Source organism: Actinia tenebrosa, unplaced genomic scaffold, assembly GCF_029948245.1.
Source record: "Actinia tenebrosa isolate PJP-AT-01 unplaced genomic scaffold, QUT_ActTen_1.0 PGA_scaffold12__29_contigs__length_12842862, whole genome shotgun sequence".
Taxonomy (NCBI): domain Eukaryota; kingdom Metazoa; phylum Cnidaria; class Anthozoa; order Actiniaria; family Actiniidae; genus Actinia; species Actinia tenebrosa.
In genome coordinates this window covers 10,860,838-10,880,351 of record NW_028292572.1, presented here as the reverse complement: position 1 = coordinate 10,880,351, position 19,514 = coordinate 10,860,838, and the positions used below count along the sequence as shown (strand labels likewise).

Below are 19,514 nucleotides of genomic sequence, written 5' to 3'. Positions count from 1 at the left end.
TCTTCCCCGATATTCATTTCGCCTTCGGCGAATAATTGTTAAATAGAATCTAAAAAAAGAAATCGCATGACTGTACCCTTTCTGTACCCCTCGTCCAATGTACATAATATATTATTTCCCGCCATAATTTTGTACATTTATCGATTCAGCGGAATCTTGAGTATTGCGCATGTGCAATTTGCAAGCCACGTCTCGTTCAAAACAACATGGACGAACAGGTAGAGCACAAATATTCACTTTATCATCAGAATAACCTCATTATACTCATCTTCCCTTCTATTTTACTCACTCATAATAGGACATAGCTCAGCTAGAGCTCCTGTGCAAGCAGCTTTATGAAGCAACGGACACGGTTTCCAGAAAAACTGCTGAGAAAGCTTTAGTGAACTTCACGAGTTCTCCAGACTGTCTCTCGAAATGTCAGTTCCTTTTGGAAAGAGGAAACGTAAGCTTTGCTGTATACTGATTACTCATAAGCATTGATTCTGAATTTTGTTAGCATTTCATAATTTAAATGTCTTTTATACTGAGTATTTATATCTTGAATACCGACTGCCTTTTTATGCCAGCGTGTTTCAACAATGTGAACCTAGAGTCAGACGTTGGGGTCCCATCATTGTTATGCATTGTCAATTATAACTTTTTCAAAACTATTTGTTTGGGTTTGGTTACTTGCGGAATGGTTCTACAAACACTAGGAAAGGGAAAGTAAAGCAAGAGTTTGGAGCTGCAAACTTTAAGAGTGTTTATATGAAATAAATTTTAAGGATTTATGACTTTTTAACATTTAAGAAAATGCAATTTTAAACAAAAAACACTTTTGAAGGAAAGATATGGCTCAACAAAAATCAAATATGTAACAAAGTAGCTTCCTTCTCATTTCTTTCTTTTTTCTTTTTTTCTCTATTGTCTTTTATTCCCTTTCATTTTCCATTCTATTCCATTTCCTTTTTGTGCATAATTTCCCATTTCCCATTATTTATCTTTACTTTTTCTCTTTTTCATATTTTCTTTCTTTTTTTACTTCTTATTCAACTTTTGCTCTTTATTCCAGAAGTCTCTCACTTCCTCTATTCATTCTTCTTTTTTATTTCCTTTCATTTTCCATTCTATTCCATTTCCTTTTTGTGCATAATTTCCCATTATTTATCTTTATGTTTTCTCTTTTTCATATTTTCTCTCTTTACTTCTCATTCGGCTTTTGCTCTTTATTCCAGAAGTCTTTCACTTCCTTTATTCATTCTTCTTTTTTTTTTGTCTGTTTTAGTCACCCTACTCATTGTTACTAGCAGCATCATCGCTTACGAGGCTTATCAGCCGTAACACAGCACTCCCAGTTGAACAGAGACTTGATATTCGTAAGTTATAAAATAATAAGTTGATTGTTTTTTCTTCTTTTTAATGCAGTGAGCCCATCCATGAAAGCTCAAAAAAAGATTAGGTCTATATATCCCCACAAATATCCAGAATCAAAAAACTTGGTTGATGATATTATAACAATCAGAAAGAAAAAAGTTTGAACCAAATTAAAGAGTAATATTGATGCTGGGATTCTGGACGCCCAGGAAACCAATCTGATTGTTCATATTTTCACATACCAGTAATCAGGATTTATAGCATCAGACGCAGCTTTTAATAAAGTTTATTTTAAGAATTGTTATATCCTTTTCATAGAGGGGCTATTATATGGCCATTAAGTTGAATATCTCCTTCAAACAAATTTCAAACATTTATGTAAAAATATCTTATGATTGTCAGGCAATTATGTACTCAATTATCTGGGTACAAGACCAAAGCTCGCTACATTTGTATCCCAAGCCTTAATTCAGGTAAGATCCTTGTTTTTGACCAGTACAAAACACCTGAAATGCATAAACATAAACATATGCTCTACCAACTGAGCTGACCAGGTGGCAGTATGATTTATTGTAGTTGATGTTTTATTTTTTTCCTCATTCCAGTTACTAGCCAGATTGACAAAGTTGAGTTGGTTTGATACTCACAAAACATCGCTGGTGTTTAGAACGATAACAGATGATGTGGGAAAATTCTTGCAGGTACAGTTTAGTTTTATTCTTTAAAGAATTTTTTGTTTGATTATGATCATATTATACAAATACATGTACTCAGATGTATAATTTTAATGAATGCTATGAGTAACAACTTCAAAAAAAAGCCTGTGCCCTGAAGTCACGGCTAACCCACACATTGAATTGGAATTTAGCGTTTTGTGGAGGGAGGAAAAGCTGGAAAATCCAGAGAACTAGAAAAACCCTCAAATCAAGGGAGAGACTTACAAGCTCTACTTGTATGTGATGTTGAGTCTGAGACCCCAGAGGTGAGAGGTGGTACCGCACTACCGCTACACCACCCTTGATTGAACATTACATGGGTTGAAGGTATTAAACTGGGTAGGGGGTCTCTTTGCGGTATTTACTATCATAGTATTGATTATTCTCCAAGGTAAATATCAAAAACAATTCAGGGCTAAATATAACGGCTGGTCAGTCCCTGGTTTTGATGACCGGCCAAATTAGTTTAAGTTTGCTGTCATACCTTGCTTCTTGCTCAACATTACTGGCCAGCAAGGCATAGATTTAACCAGATAAGTTCCAATTCTTGCAGGATGTTGTCCATTGACCAGCTGCTATTTTTAGCTCTGTGATTAATATGGGGTCATTGGGATTCATTGAAGATACTGAATTATTTTGGTGTGAATTTCATAGAGTTCTGTTGATCACTGTATTATTGGAGTACAAATACTGTCTCAGCTTGTATGTGAAATGAATCAGGTATGGCTTAGCAACATTATTTTAAGCCTGGTTCTTACTAGTGATATAATCATAAGAGTGTACGTCGTCACTGGGGAATTCAGTGACATAAGCTTACTGCCATTTGCATTACTACGCGGCCACCCCAGACACTAAATCGAGTCATGTAGTTTGCAATAGACTACTGTCAATCATTCATGTTGAAGCCATTTATACACGTTTGGATCAGTGAGTTGGCTTTTCTATCAAACTGTCAATCATTCATGTTGACGCCATTTATACACGTTTGGATCAGTGAGTTGGCTTTTCTATCAAACTTTCTCAGTCAGATATCACAAAGGAAAGTTCCGAAAGCAATTTCAGAGAGTTTCAGTACATCCAAGTAGAATGAGGTGTTTGATTGACAGCAGTCTATTGCAAACTACACAACATGATTTGTGTCTGTGGTGGCCGCGTAGTAATGCAAACGGCGGTAAGCACAGGTATTAAATTAGAAGAATGGAATGTTTTGATTCTTATGCTTATGCTTATTTTCTGTTTATGTTGCTATTAAGGACCAGGCTTTATACAGTAGATGACTAGGAAATGACACAGCACACATCACTCTCACAGTAAAAATAAAAAATAAAAAAGATAAAAAATGGGAATAACAGTGGATTCCACAGAGTGGCTCTTCTTCCACTGGATTCCAATTGGAATTTAGAAGTTGATTTTTGCAGAGGGAGAAAAACCCTCGAAGCACCTGGAGAAAACCAACAAACAACTCTACTCACATACAACACTGACCTTGTCGGGTCTCAAACCCAGGTTACATTGGTGAGAGGCGAGTGCTCCCACTGCTACCACCCATGCTTCCCAAAGGATAGACGACACCCTGTTCATCCAATCAAAATGAAGAAGGTCATGAACTTAGTAGCTGTAGAATCCTGTCAGGGTTTTGAAATAAAGTTTTTAAATAAAAGGAGAAGATCATGATAGTAGTTTAAGCTGGAGATTTCTCAGTTACTGGAGCATTCTCCATTCTCTGAATGGCTTAATGAAAACCCTGATATTTCACAGTTATATGAGATCTTAGGCTCTTAGATTTTCAGCCATCAGAGTTGCATGTGTCCACAATATTTTGGGAGTGAAAATACCCAATGGCTACAAATCTGAGCTTAATGAAATCTGCTGTAAGAACAGAATTATGAGCTATTCACCATTTTCCATACATCAGTTCACTGGTCAAACACAAAGCATTCAGTCGAGGTTGCAAGGTTCAAATTTGAATAATACTTTGAAAGTACCTTGGCACCTCGCTTGAGCGCTTTGTTTTTGACCAGTGAACCCATGTATGGAAAATGGTGAATATATATTATTATGATCATTTTTATGACTAATTAATATTGAATGGGTTATTATTTTTAGGCTGATTCTACTAGATCTTTAACAAAGCATAGAAAGGTAGACAAAAACATTTCAAATTTAATTTTGCAGTTTAATGTTTTATGCTATAATTTTATGATTTGATATAGGGAGCCTTGTACAAACTTTTATTTTAATCCATGTAAATAAAGCATCACACTTTTATTTTTCGTTATATTTTACAGATTGCATCATCCTTCAGGGATACTTCATTGTTCGACATCTTCAACCTTTCCATCACACTCTTAAGACAGGTAACTCATGACAGTTATCAATATTTAAAAAAATATTATTTTGATCACGGATATATGGGTCAGGGAGGTCTGTATATGTGCATCACGTCATCCTCCTCCTTTATACGTGTGTGGCAAGTAGGGCAGAGTATATGCGCATTGGTTGGTAAGTTACATAATTGTATGCTATACCTTTTGAGGTGTACATTTATCATGTATAGATAGAATTGGGGCACAGGGTGTGGTTATTTTTTAATAATATTATTATCATTATAATATATAGTGCATTTCACATTATCTCAATGCACATAACATTTTATATGATTTTAGCAATTGAACTCTGGAATGCCCTTCCATCTTCAATTAGGAACTCTGAAAGCTTGTCATCAAGACTTCTTTGAAAGCTTATTTGTTTAAATTAGCTTTTAATGTGTGACCTTTATTACTTTTCTGATTGTCGTAATCATCATTAAGTTATTTTTTGTATTATTTTGTATTTCATCTTTCACAGCGCCTAGAGCAGCCCTGGATAAGTGCTTTACAAATTGTAATTATCAATTGTTATTATTAATATTTTATTATTAATAGCAACTGTGATCCCTTTTTCTAGGCCTACAGTGAACAGTTAAATTTGCAGGATGAAGGTCAAGTAAGTGATTCCTCAGAATTAAACTTGATCTTATGTTTATTTTTGATGAAGTCTAATGTTTTTCGTACCTCTTTCTGTTATTACAGCATTCACTTATGAACCAGTTGTTGCAGTTGACATGTAACTGTTTATCTTTTGATTTCATTGGAACATCCATGGATGAGTCTTCCGATGATTTAGGCACTGTGCAGATCCCAACCAGTTGGAGAGGGGGTATAGTATTTTCTTTTTTTCTAATGATGCTTATACCACTCTTGGGCGGACAGCTAAATGCTTGACGGGTTTTGCAACCCGATTGATAAGAGTATAAGAGATATAAAGAGTATAAAATAATAAGAATGCAGTGTTTAAGGTAAGTACACTGTATTAATGATCGTTTTGATTTTCACAGCTTTCTTAGACTTCTCTACATTACAGTTGTTTTTCAATCTATTCAGAGCCTTGCCATCTTCCCTTTCACCCATGGTAAGTACCAATTTAAAGAATATTTACATTCTTATCATCTTCTTTTGAAAAATTTCCTTAAGTGCTTTGCAGAGAAAAAATGAAGAAAATGCAATTAGTATCAGCAAAGGTATCAGCACAGTGCTCTATTCAAAAATATAGTACAGTTATCAACCAGTCATAGCACATGCACTATCTAAGCTTTAATTATTTAAAAAAAATTAATATGTTCATAAAAAGTTTTTTTTAATGGTATGACTGTATTTTCCTGGATGTGAATAATTAAAAAGTATGCATTATTAATTTTTCAGGCATTGTCTTGTCTCGTTCAACTTGCCTCTGTGCGACGCTCCTTGTTTAATAATAATGAAAGAGCAAAGTTCCTTGAACAATTGGTACAAGGAGTGAAAGGGATAATGGAAGATCCACAGGTTGGTATTCTGTATAATGTGTAGTGTCATTAAGATTAAATAATGAAAGCTTTTTGAAGTGGATATAGACCTTTTTAGCTTGGTGCGTATCATTTTCCTATTTCAGACCACATGTGAATCTCTTGGGAATAAGATTCTTTGTTTGAGCTGTATCTATATTCATGTGTCTTCTCATGTACAACTGTTAAACAAAGAAATAATACTCTAGGGAATGACACGTGGTGTGAAATGCAAAAACATTGTTCAACAGGGTAGAGGTCTGTTGAGGAGAATCCTAAAAGTGTTATGTGGGTCATTCCTGAATGCAAAGACGTTTTTGTGGGATTCCTGTGCATAAAGGAAGCCCACTATCCCTATCTTGTGTAACATCTACCTCTCTTGTATGTGTTTTAGAATGAAGTAGTTTAAAGATAAGATTTTTTGCCATTTTCACAGCTTCTTTCACACCCCAACAACTACCATGAGTTCTGCAGACTGCTGGCAAGGCTCAAGTCCAACTATCAACTTGGTGAACTGGTCAAGGTTGAAGGATATGCTGAGTTTATTGCTTTGATTGCCAAGTTCACAGTTACTGGGTGTTTGCAGGTATGCACCACATATACATAACCATTATCTTTACTGTTTTACATGTTTTACCATTATATGACCGAAACCTTACTGACCACCACAAACCACTTACCAACACCTTACCATCACTGTACCAATGCCTTAGCAACACCTTATCATCACTGTACCAACACCTTACCAACACCTTACTATCACCTTACTATCACTGAACCAATGCCTTACCAACAACTTATCATCACTGTACCAACACCTTACCAACGCCTTTCCAACACTGTACCAACGCCTTACCAACACCTTACCATCACTGTACCAACGCCTTACCAACACCTTAGCATCACTGTATCAATACCTTACCAACACCTTACGATCACTGTACCAACACCTTACCAACACCTTACCATCACTGTATCAATGCCTTACCAACACCTTACCAACACCTTATCATCACCTTATCAACTACTTATCAATACCTTACCAACCACTCACCAACACCTTACCAACACTATACCAAGACCATACCAATACCTTAGTGACACCTTACCAACACCTTACCTACCGCCTACCAGCCACTTACCAATACACAAACCAATTACCTTAGTACATGCACCATACCAACACTTTTATTGACATCTTACCAACACCTATTGACACTTTACAAACACCTTACTAGTACTTTACAAATGGCATCTTGTCCACACCTATTGACACCTTACAAACAACTTACAAATACCAATGCCTCCTAAAGCAACACCTTACTGATATTTTTGTATTGTTGTCTAGATGTTTCAGTTTCCCCCCAACAGTATTCACTATCTACTGAGTCTTTGGCAAAGAATGGTTGCATCCATGCCATATGTTAAGAGTTCTGAACCACATCTGCTAGAGACTTACACACCAGAGGTGAGTATCTAGTCTTCAAGTGGAGGCAGCGTAGGATAATCAAAGGGACTCTGGAAAGAAAGTATTTGCTTTTTGTGCAGAGAAGAAAAACAAAGATCCTTGAGCAACTCTCTTTAGTTAGTTAAAAGCTGGTTTGAATATCTTTAATCAGTTTGTAGTAATAGGAGGTAGTTCAGCATTGCCACTTAACACCTTTATATTTTACTCTTCATCAATCTTCTGTAAGGCCAAACAAAAAAATAAGTGTGTTTCCTGTTGCATGAAAAATTAATTGGGATCAGCAGGTGGGATTTTTTTACTGATACAATAGTGGAAATGAGCTTACTGGGAACCCTGTGGTGCATTTGGGAATGAAAAAATTAGGGTCGGCAAAAATCGGCAAGAAAATTAGGGTCAGTCCCCAACCTACATTTTTACAGAGGAAGGAAAGACAGAAAGCCAGGAGAAAGGTTGTCCTGGCAAAGTAGAGATCAACACATCAAACAATCTCAACTCATATGTGGCTCAGCTGGGAATCAAGCCTGCGACCCCCAGACACGAAGTAAACCTTTGTGAGAGACAGTGCTGTAGCAGCGCATGCCACGTCTGTCACCCATACTTTTGTGGTATGTAGATAACTAACAGTAGTTGATATTTTTTAGGTTACCAAAGCTTACATAACTTCACGCTTGGCATCTGTGGAGGTTGTAGTCAGGTGAGTTGGCGTGTACCCTGGAAAACACCCCAGAGTTTCTTAATGAGTTATTTGAGTTTTTTATAATGAGTCATAGAACAAGGAACTGGAGTTCTATGAAAAAATCCTGATGTGAAAATTTAATTCTGTTTGTTTTGCTAAAATGATTTGAATACCGAATGTTTACAGAGAAGGGGCAGATGATCCATTAGAGGACACAGGGACAGTACAACAACAATTAGACCAGGTAAAAACAAAGCCTTGCGCACCATTTGGTCTTGATTGCTCATTGACTGTTGTCCAAGATCAATAATGCATCATCACTGATCATCATCATCATCATATACAACTGCATGCATCATCACTCTCTTCACCATCAACATTATCAACATTATCACCATGCACCATCATCATGTATCATCATCATGCATCAACATCAATCATCTTGAATTAACCATATCCATGCATTTTCATCATCAACAAGACAATATTATAGACTGAAATATTTTTTAAATACAGTTATCAACCATTGGTCGTTGTGAGTATGAGAAGACATGTACCCTGCTCATCTCATTATTCGATCAAGCTGCCCAGAACTATCAAGAACTTTTGAACAATACTAATGCTGTGAGAAATGATATCTCAATCCAAGAAGGTTTGTCATTAAAGCTATCAATGGAAATTTTATAATCAATATCTTTGGGAATATAATAATAATTACGGGGATTGATCCCATGTCATTGAAAATACAGCCAATCAAAATACAGGAAATCCCTTGTGTGTTTGGGCTGGGGTATTCCCCCTTTTTTACATCAGGCATTGCACCCTAGCATTCATTTGCAATGCTACATTATATTAAGATAGCTATGCATTTACTTTCTCGTGGATCACAATGAAATATCCCACTAATGTCACTTTTATTTTCTAAAGCAAGACTAACAATATTCATAAAATTTCATATACTCCTATTCTTAAAATTCCTTCTGAAATTTCATTTCAGGGAGGTTAACATGGCTAGTGTACGTTATTGGATCAGTGATAGGTGGTAGGGTGACATACTCTACAGTAGATGAATATGATGCTCTGGATGGAGAGCTTGTGTGTAGGTGAGTATTATTGGATCAGTGATAGGCGGTAGGGTGATGTACTCTACAGTAGATGAATATGATGCTCTGGATGGAGAGCTTGTGTGTAGGTGTGTATTATTGGATCAGTGATAGGCGGTAGGGTGATGTACTCTACAGTAGATGAATATGATGCTCTGGATGGAGAGCTTGTGTGTAGGTGAGTATTATTGGATCAGTGAAAGGTTGGTAGGGTGATGTACTCTACAGTTGATGAATATGATGCTCTGGATGGAGAGATTGTGTAGGTGAGTATTATTGGATCAGTGATAGGTGGTAGGGTGATGTACTCTACAGTAGATGAATATAATGCTCTGGATGGAGAGCTTGTGTGTAGGTGTGTATTATTGGATCAGTGAAAGGTTGGTAGGGTGATGTACTCTACAGTTGATGAATATGATGCTCTGGATGGAGAGATTGTGTAGGTGAGTATTATTGGATCAGTGATAGGTGGTAGGGTGAAATACTCTACAGTTGATAAATATGATGCTCTGGATGGAGAGCTTGTGTGTAGGTGAGTATTATTGGATCAGTGATAGGTGGTAGGGTGACATACTCTACAGTAGATAAATATGATGCTCTGGATGGAGAGATTGTGTAGGTGGGTATTATTGGATCAGTGATAGGTGGTAGGGTGATGTACTCTACAGTTGATGAATATGATGCTCTGGATGGAGAGTTTGTTTGTAGGTGAGATGAGTACAGAGGTTTATAGCAGAGTATGGCTTAAAAATAACAGTGTTTATTTTTTGCAATCACCAGGGTTCTTCAGCTAATGAATCTCACAGATTCACGGTTATCTCAACGAGGAAGTGAGCAATTAGAACTTGCAATTCTGAGCTTCTTTGAACAGTTTAGAAAAATTTATGTCGGTGATCAAGCCCAGAAAACCTCCAAGGTGAAATATTGCTTCCAACTTGTTCAATAAAATAAATTTTATGCATGCACCCAATATAAAATGGTTATTATCATTTGAGTGCAGCCCACTGATGGTGCATACATGGTATGGCATGCTGTGGCATTGAAATAAAAAAATATATTATGCAGCCCCCCACTTGCAATATCCCAGTTCATGTGGTTTAGACACTGCTGTACTCTCTGACAACAGAGGTCTTTTGGACAGAGTGAGACTCAAGTTATTTAGCAAAATTTAGATGTATTTCTTACTTTTCATGCCTTCATATGCATAGTAATTTACAATGATTTGATGCTAAACCTGGCAGTGCTCAATAATGGCTGCTGTCAAGCATTAAAGAACCAGACTTATACTATAATACAAACCTACTCTTCTATTTCTGTCTTTCTCAGGTCTATAGAAGATTATCAGAGAGACTAGGGTTACATGATGAATCAATGGTGCTGAGTGTTTTTATAGGAAAGATGTAAGTACTGGTATTCCTTGTACAGCATGGCCGCACACAATGCAACCACAGTACAGAATTAATGAGATCCTTTGAACCAATCACGGAGCATGACATCACTGCTCATTGCCTAATTTCATATCGTGAGGGACTTGGTTTGAGTCCCTGAATATTGTGATAATGGACACAAGACCCACATAGTAAGAAAGAGCGCATTGATCTATACAAAATTCCGAAGTTTCGTGTTAATCGGGTCAATATTGATCAAGATACAGCCATTCAAAAACTCCAAAATTTACTAAGAAATGTACAGATTGCCGGACTTTGTCCAGTAAACAATATGAAATCAGGCAATACAATCATAATGCTTGGGCATGGCATCACACGGCATGGTACATCCATACCATGAATCTTTTTGCAGTCATAAAAGAATTGATCCTACTCAGACATGCACATTGACAACACAGGATACAAGCAGGGCCCACTACTTGATGCACATGGTAAACACATATACCGCGCAAAGGATTACGGGAAACGCGGGGACCCCAGAGTTACTAACTAATACCCTTGTTGAGGATTAGCCTCAACAATACCATTTGCAGATAAATAAACATTTTTTGCATGTTTTTGTTTATTGTACAGAATAACTAATATGAAATACTGGGGGAGAAGCGAAAACATTACCTCCAAGACTCTACAGCTACTTAGTGATCTATCTGTGGGATATTCTAGCGTTCGCAAACTGATTAAACTAGATGCTGTCCAGTTTATTCTCAATAATCACACAGTAAGTATATTGTAGTGTGCGTAAGCCATGTGAATTGTCGTGATATTGAATAGTCACAAACTGGGGCCTCCAACATACCCCTTGCATACCCCTTGCAGCACGTTGGAATATATGCAGCTCAATTTGGATGAAGATATAACGATAGGTTTCCAATTCTCAAGAGATTGTAATTCTTTTGTTTTGTTCTCCAAATTGAGTTGCTTTGATGCCACATGCAAGGTGTTTAATAATAATGATGATGATGATGATGATGGGATTAACAGTGGATTCCACAGAGTGGCTCTTCTTCCACTGGATTCCAATTGGAATTTAGAAGTTGATTTTTAGGAAGGGAGGGAAGCGGGAGAATCTGGAAAACCCTCGAAGCACAGGAAAGAACCAACAAACAACTCTACTCACATACAACCCCGAGCACAGCAGAACTCTAACCCGGGTCGCATTGGTGAGAGGCGAGCGCTCTCACCGCTAGGCCACCACACTATACCATTCCTCAGTACTTTAATTTCAATTGATGGATCATTTTAAGACTTCATACTGTTCATACAGATGTTTTTGTTTTATTTCAGAGCGAGCATTTTCCATTCCTGGGTATCCAGACTGGAAGGCCATATTCTGACATGCGCTGTAGAACCACATTTTATATTGCACTCGGAAGACTGTTGATAGTCGATCTGGGTGAGGACGAGGAAAAATTTGAACAGTTCATGGCACCAGAAACAAGTAAGTCTATTGATATCAAGCAACCTATTTTGACAGTTGGTGTAATGTGTACTTCCAGAAAATATCCATACCCCACCCACGGAGGAAAGGAAACTGAAAATTCTGGAGGGAGGGGGGTCAGAGAAAGAACAAAATTACGGAGTTTGTATGGAAGAAAATCGGAAGTTCCTGGGGATAGGGGGGTCCTTTGTACAAATTCCCTTTGTGGTGGAGTATGGATATTTTCTAGAACTACACAATGTAGAGTTTATCCACTGCTTTCTCATTTCAGACCACGTGTCATTCCCTCTAGTATAATTTCTTTGTTTGATGGTTGCACATTAGAGAACGCATAAATATGGATAAACTCAAAAAAAGAATGTTATTCTCAAGAGAATGACACGTGGTCTGAAATAGGATAATATTATTCCTAAATGGACCAGGTCAATTGATTCCAATAAAAGAAAACATTCTCACGTCACAATTATTTATTACTTCGTCTTTCCCACACACCCATTCATTATCTAGTCTATTTTCATCCCAGCTGCAATGGAGTCAGTAGCAAGCCAACTGGTGAGCGGAGGAAACAATGCCTTCCAAGTGGAAGAAACAAAGGTGAACGAAATAGAATAAATAAAGGATATTACATGGGCGCGCGGAGATACGAAATTTATCTTCGAGTGTTGAAAAGAGTGTTGAAGAGATTTTCAACACGAGAAGATAAATTTCGTATCTCCAAGCGCCCATTTGATATTCTGTTTATTATATATTTATCCATAAAATCAACTTAATAAGCTTTTTATTATTATAAAAAGTTTTTATTCATAAACTAATAACTTAATTACACATGGTAACGATATTTTCACATGTGAAAATAATATTTTATTTTCACATGTGAAAATATCAGTTTTTTCGAAAAGGAGAAATATAGGTATTTTATGGATAATTATATGATAAAACAGAATACTTTGTATTTCTTTCTTCTCATCAACCGTATTTGAAAACAATTTCCTATGCTATTATTGCGTATATTTGAAAATCTGTAGCATGTAAACTGCAGTTATTCGAGGCTAATTTATTATTATTTTTTTTGATGTGCAGAGAACCCTGGTTGGTTTGTGTCGAGATATTAGGGGTCTGGCGTTTGCATTCAACAGCAAAAGCAGCTATATGATGCTGTTTGAATGGATGTATCCTTGAAGAAATCCTTAGCTATTTACTACGATATCATACGAGCCGGCGTAGCTCAGTTGGTTAGTGCGCGACCTTCAGAGCTTGAGGTCCACGGTTCGATCCTTAGGATCTCCACGTCTGTTTCGATTTCTCTCTAATCCGTGTAGCTTCAGCTGTAAATACTTCCTAAAACAAAGCACTGATGGAGAGAGGGGGTAAAGTGCGCACCGTCGGCTTCCATTGATAGCAGTTGAATTCCAACTGAAGGAACTACCGACGTTAAATATAGGTACTTTACCTTTACCTTTATAGGGGAATTATACAGAAAACAAAGGCGCGCGCGGAAAAAAATTTCTAGTGCATTTTTTATCGATTTTTTTCTTTCGTATTTCGGAGGTCATTATCTTGACATCGAATTTTTAAAAAAATTGATTATTTTATTTTTATTTTCATTATTCACTTTTATCTAAATTGGGCTCCCTGTGGTATCTCCCTATCGTCATGCTCGTGTATGTCGCTCATCTTGACAAAGGTATACCGAATTCCTTAACGGCTTACATCAGATATCCAACATACATGCAAGTACTACTACGAGCAATAGAGCTGTGGTACCACGACCCTAATGTAACCACACCTGTTCTAAAACTCATGACTGAACTTGTACAAAACAGATCACAGCGGTTACAGTTTGACGTCTCTTCGCCTAACGGGATCTTGTTGTTTAGAGAAGCAAGCAAAATAATATCAACATACGGTACGAAAAAAATCTAGGATGAAGGCCAGGGAAGGCATGTAAAAATAACCCGAGGGAGGGGAGGGTGCATGAGCAAAGCTCAGTAATAAGGCGTGCCAAATTACCATGAGATAGTGTCGGGAAAGCATAATGGAAGTAGGTGCTGGATGTTGAGAAATGAAGATATTGATATTGATATTCCTTTTCGCGTTGTTTTCCAGGATCTAGAATTCTCACCATAACTGATACACCAGATGATCAACTGTACCCGCTCAAGTATCCTTAATATTCTGCACAGTCTCAAATCCTATCGTCAATATAAACACTTCATGTCCGAATATTGTGTTTTGATAAAACGTTGAAAAGCATTATGAAAATGATAAGGCCAACAAAAAAATAAGTGCTTTTCCTTTTGCATGAGAAAACTAATTGGGGTCGGTAGGTCGGATTTTTTTACTGATACAACAGTGGAAATGAGCTCACTGGGAACCCTGTGGTGCGTTTGGGAATGAAAAAATATTAGGGTCGGTAAAAATCAGCAAGAAAATTAAGGTCGGTCGCGCAACAGGAAACACACTCATTTTTTGATTGGCCTAATGAAGTGTGATGAGCGTAGTGATAATATACTGTTCAGTTCCTTAACGTAGTTCCAGACTGAAAGGGATCTCTATCTGTTTCTCGATGCTCAAGGCAGCATTATGTGGCGGTTATGTGAACTTCGGTGTATTCAGCTTGTACGGTGATGACGCGCTGGAAAACGCGCTCAATACTTTTGTCAAGCTACTCCTCGCGATCCCACGATCCGATTTACTGGTAAGACTTGATCAAGACTTCTGTAATTCTCGACTTTCACATTCCCATAATCCTTTGCGTCTTTGGGGGGTAACCAGAGGGTAAAAATCCACTTATTTTGCTGAAGGCTGATCAGACAATGTTGACAATACATTGTTTGGTATCCAAAGATAAAATGAAGAAGTAAAAAACAGAAAAAGATAGAAGCTTAAAGACGTTTAAGGTAAATTTTAAACATTATTTCGTAAGTCAATACATTTTCTGTAAGACCAAAACTCTTCATGATCTGTACGCGCAAAAATAACTTGGAATAAACTGATAATCAGTATTGTGCAGATAAAAGCAGGTATAGTATAAATTCAATTAAGAAACCTTTCAATTGGGACAGTTTTTTGATTGGTTACCCCCCAAAGACGCAAGGCATTATGGGGATGTGAAAGTCGAGAATACTTTTTAAACTAAGGATTGCGTTAACGCAAAAACCGTTCGTATATTGGAGAAGTGGCAAAGGAAAACTTTCTTACTCAGTTACTGTATACACCTGCATGAGCACTGAAATTGTTCTAATATCTTTTCCATATTGTTTGGTTATTGCAGGATTATCCTAAAGTAAGCCAAGCATACTATTCGCTGCTGGAGATCCTGGCTCAAGATCACATGGCATTCCTCAGTAGGCTAGAACCACAGGTAATAATGCTTCCCAACAGAAAATGAACTTAGAGGAGGGATTTCTGGAAAAACCTTGATTGAAATCTTACCCAGTTCAAACTCTGTAAAGCGCCAACAATTATTCAATGCTAATGATTCCTTTGCGTATCATTTTCTGAGTGGGGTCGTGTAACTACAAACAGTACAGTACAAACTGTAACTAGTGTCGTTGAAGTCGTTTGATTTCGTAGTTCAGTGTCATCCAACATGCCGGTCATTAAACACCTGACTCTTCGTTACATGTTGTACATGTTGGACAATTAATCTGGCTATTTTTGATTCCAGGTTTTTATGTATATTTTATCTTCAATATTGGAGGGTCTAACGGCATTAGGTAAGCAAATAAGAGTACTATAAACACACATCTAACTTCCCATCTTACCCCTCCAATTAAGGCTTAGTTAAGTTTACGCTAATTTGTCGCGCGATTTCGAGCGGCAATTTCAGTGGCGATTTTCCGTAGCCCAAAATGATTCAGTCCGACTCTCGAAGATTTTCACTTTTCCAAGTTACCGTGTTCGAAGGTGCGGCTACTTAGCTGCTATTTGCCGCCGTAAAATTACCACTGAAATCGCCGCTCAAGTTACGCGTCAAAATTGCTAGTGTAAAAGGACCTTAACTTTCTCAACCCAACCCTCTCGTTATCATAATCAGTATTTCAAGTTTGCTCTCTGCCTTTAAAAAAAATTGAAATCGCTTTAAAATACCTACCTTCATTTTCTTAATCTCTGTCTTCAGATATCATGGTGTGTACAGGATGCTGTGGAACTCTCGATTATATAGTTACATTCCTCTTTAAAACATTATCGAAGAGAAGAAAAAAGAATTCCCAAGGAATGGAAGAAGGACCCTCGTGTCTCAGTGTCCTCGAATCCAATCCAGAAATACTTCAACAGGTTGGTCAAGACATTTCATTTTTTATAATTTCCATTCCATCCCATCCCATCCCATCCCATCCCATCCCATCCATCCCATCCCATCCCATCCTCTCCATCCCATCCCATTCACTCTCATCCCATCCACTCCCATCCCATCCACTCCCATCCACTCCCATCCCATCCTCTCCCATCCCATCCTCTCCCATCCCTTTCCATCCTCTCCCATCCCATCCATCCAATCCATCCCTCCACTTGCGCATTTATCCAACCATCTATTAATTCCATCAATCTATACATTTATAAACCCCTGCATTCAACCATCCGCCCATACATCTATGCAGCCATCCATCAATAGGACGTTTGCATGATGGCGTCATTTGACTCCCACTACCATAATGATGGTGAATTTTCTTTCTTATTCAAATTCGTATTCCCTCATGAGAATAGTAAGACAATTGGTGCTAATTAACTGAACAAAAGAAAGTGTGCAAAGGAGTCTGGTAGTAGAGGTCAATGACTTCATCATGCATCTGCCTATTGGTTCGTTTGTTGTCTTTTTATTTAAAACGCTTTCATCATACTGTGACAACAACAAAAAGAATCACAAATAAAACATGCAATGGATATTGCAGCTCACACAACAGACCTTTCTAACTACATCAATCTGAGAGATATTTTATTCTGAACTTTTCTATGTTATACCTTCTCTTGTAGATGCTTTCCACTGTATTAAACATCATTATGTTTGAAGACTGTAGAAATCAGGTACGATATATATACAGCAATACGGTTAGTAGTAAGTGTGATGCCGCCTAATGAAGAGCAGCTTAACTGTCTTTCTGCTCTATTTTACAATACTGTAAACAAAGAGTCAACCAAAGATTTTTCTTTTCATATTTTCAGTGGTCCATGTCTAGACCTCTGTTAGGGCTCATTCTTCTCAATGAAGAGGTATGTAAATGTATAACATCCCATGTTTCCATTGGAAGGCTGCAACAACAAACCTAGTTGCATTGACTTTACTTCGTGTTGTAATCCTTCGTCTTTAGTTGTGATCCTTTAGAGGTTGAACGTAAATGAGTTCGAGTGCCTCTAAAGAGAGAATGGGCAACTTTGTACCAAGAAAGCAGACAAAATGTGTTCTGCTCGGGGGCTCGAATACCCTCTCAGCGGTTTGTGGAATTCTCTTGGGGCTAGAGGGCAAAAGGGCTAGGATGGGAAGGATTAATATTTTCGAAGCTCTTGATTCAAATCTCTAGTCCTATGGGATGGTGGAGGGTGGCGGTGTTGAGCTTTGAAATCATAATTTATTGTAATATATGTGTTGGTGTAGCTGGAACAAATGATGTTTTTTTCGTATATAGTATTTTAGTGAATTAGAGCAGAGCGTCATCTCAATGCAAACCCCACCAGACAAACAAGACGACATGAGAGTTTGTTTCAGAAATCTCATGGAGGGTGTGGAACGGTCACTAGTTGTCAAGAACAGAGACAGGTATGACATGTAATAGTAATAGTGAGATAATAAGCATTACCCACGTGGCAGCCATGTTTATTTTCTTTAGAATGAAAACACCTTGGTTTTATTCTGGAGCACTTGAATTAAAGACCTTTAGCATGACGTTCTTGCTAGGTACAGCAAACCTCAACTGCAGTTCGACGTCAGGTGTTCTCCGTCAAACTTTCAACATTTAGCAAGGCGTCATAACGAAGTTGTTGCTAGAAAAGCCGCCATTTTGAATTTCATTGATGCCGAGTGTTTCTCCGTGTTTGTGGGCATGTTTCTGGACCTGATTCCAAGCGGTTAGCAGTAAACCTGATACTATAGGTCTCTAATGTCAGCTAGTGAAAACTTGGGTCATGTCGCGTAGTATCCATAGTGCAGTTTTCGTATGACCGTGAAAAGTTCACGGCACGAACACGGTCGTGACACAGCAATGGATACGCCAGACAAATCACATTGCACGAGAATTTACTCTCCATTCAATCAAATGCCCGGAACATGGCATAAACACGGCGCGGACACGGTCACGCCAAGGTCAAGGCAATGCAAGACCAATCATATTGCGCGTGAAAAAAATCAGCCAATTAAAAATCTAGAAAACATCACGGTCACGGCACGCAACGCTTACGGCACTGAGCTTTTCACAGTTATACGAAAACTGCTTTGTAATTATGCTGTAACTGCGTGGACATCGTTGTCAAGTGCTTTCTTTCCGGTATCGTAGGTTTACTCAGAATTTGTCAATATTCCGACGTGATGTGTACAACGCATTGAAGACCCCAAACGTAACTGTGAATGTTGCGACAGGGAGTGACATGGTGGGCTAAAAGCCAACTGCATTCAAACTGCAAAACCTAACAAGGCGTGAAACAGGGGAGGTACTGATGGGTCAGTGTTGGAATGGAAAGGACAAGACTGAAGACAAAAGAATACCATCAAATCTATCAAACAGTAAGCATCGCTTATCAATTCCATAAAATGAAATTTTGCAATGCGAAATGTACGGTGAAATCACTGAGACGAGAAGAAACTAATCAAGGGCGAGTTGCGTAACGTTTGACGTTGCGTGAGCCACTCGTCTTTCTGTCACGGTCAGTTGGCGTAACGCGACTGATAACTGTGTAGACTCGCAACGAGTCATCACTTCTGTATGTACCACAGAACAGTATACCTTATCATTTGTATTCGTCTATTCGTGTGTTATCAAGAATCTGGAATAGAACCTTTGATAGATAGTTCGTGTGTTTCCTGCCTACACCACAGGAACCCCGCATCATGAAAAATAACCAAACTTCATATAAACTACTATTCGTAATCATTTTGCATCAAGATTTATGCCTTCTAACTAAAGAATAAGTAAAAGTACAACTACATGGCTGGTAGCTCGTTGGTAACCTTGCTCTCATCTAAACCAAAACAAAATGGCGGCTTGGCCAAGATATTTTGCTGTATTCATATTTTCTTCTAGTATCAACAGTTCATCTTTACATTAGGCAATTTTTATGTGACAAAACTCGTGTAATACTTGAAACCAATCTTTAGTCTTTGTAGTATCTAGTAGTCTGAACATTCAATGATGGAACAACACAATGATCCCCATGCAACGGTCTTTATCCTACATTCCTGAAATGTCATTGCTTTATACAATTTAGATAATAAAATCTGCTAACATTAAAATTCTGA

The 19,514-nt window shown here is 37.8% G+C and overlaps 1 protein-coding gene across 1 annotated transcript; it reads left to right on the top strand.

The window, feature by feature from the left end:
• The first annotated feature begins 181 nt into the window (after positions 1–181).
• LOC116304567 (exportin-7) lies at positions 182–19,508 on the top strand. The gene is made up of 34 exons (XM_031714322.1): positions 182–218; positions 299–445; positions 1,268–1,358; positions 1,759–1,829; positions 1,962–2,057; positions 2,727–2,792; positions 4,179–4,214; positions 4,361–4,429; positions 5,019–5,057; positions 5,144–5,270; positions 5,449–5,522; positions 5,813–5,932; positions 6,368–6,517; positions 7,280–7,399; positions 8,041–8,093; positions 8,262–8,319; positions 8,592–8,727; positions 9,073–9,178; positions 9,959–10,094; positions 10,505–10,578; positions 11,200–11,344; positions 11,911–12,064; positions 12,588–12,658; positions 13,145–13,233; positions 13,780–13,970; positions 14,171–14,225; positions 14,603–14,762; positions 15,339–15,428; positions 15,735–15,783; positions 16,188–16,345; positions 17,042–17,092; positions 17,231–17,278; positions 17,692–17,822; positions 18,556–19,508. The coding sequence occupies exons 1-34, from the start codon at positions 207–209 to the stop codon at positions 18,656–18,658; spliced, it is 3,276 nt and encodes a 1,091-aa protein (XP_031570182.1). The 5' UTR covers positions 182–206; the 3' UTR covers positions 18,659–19,508.
• The last annotated feature ends 6 nt before the right edge of the window (positions 19,509–19,514 follow it).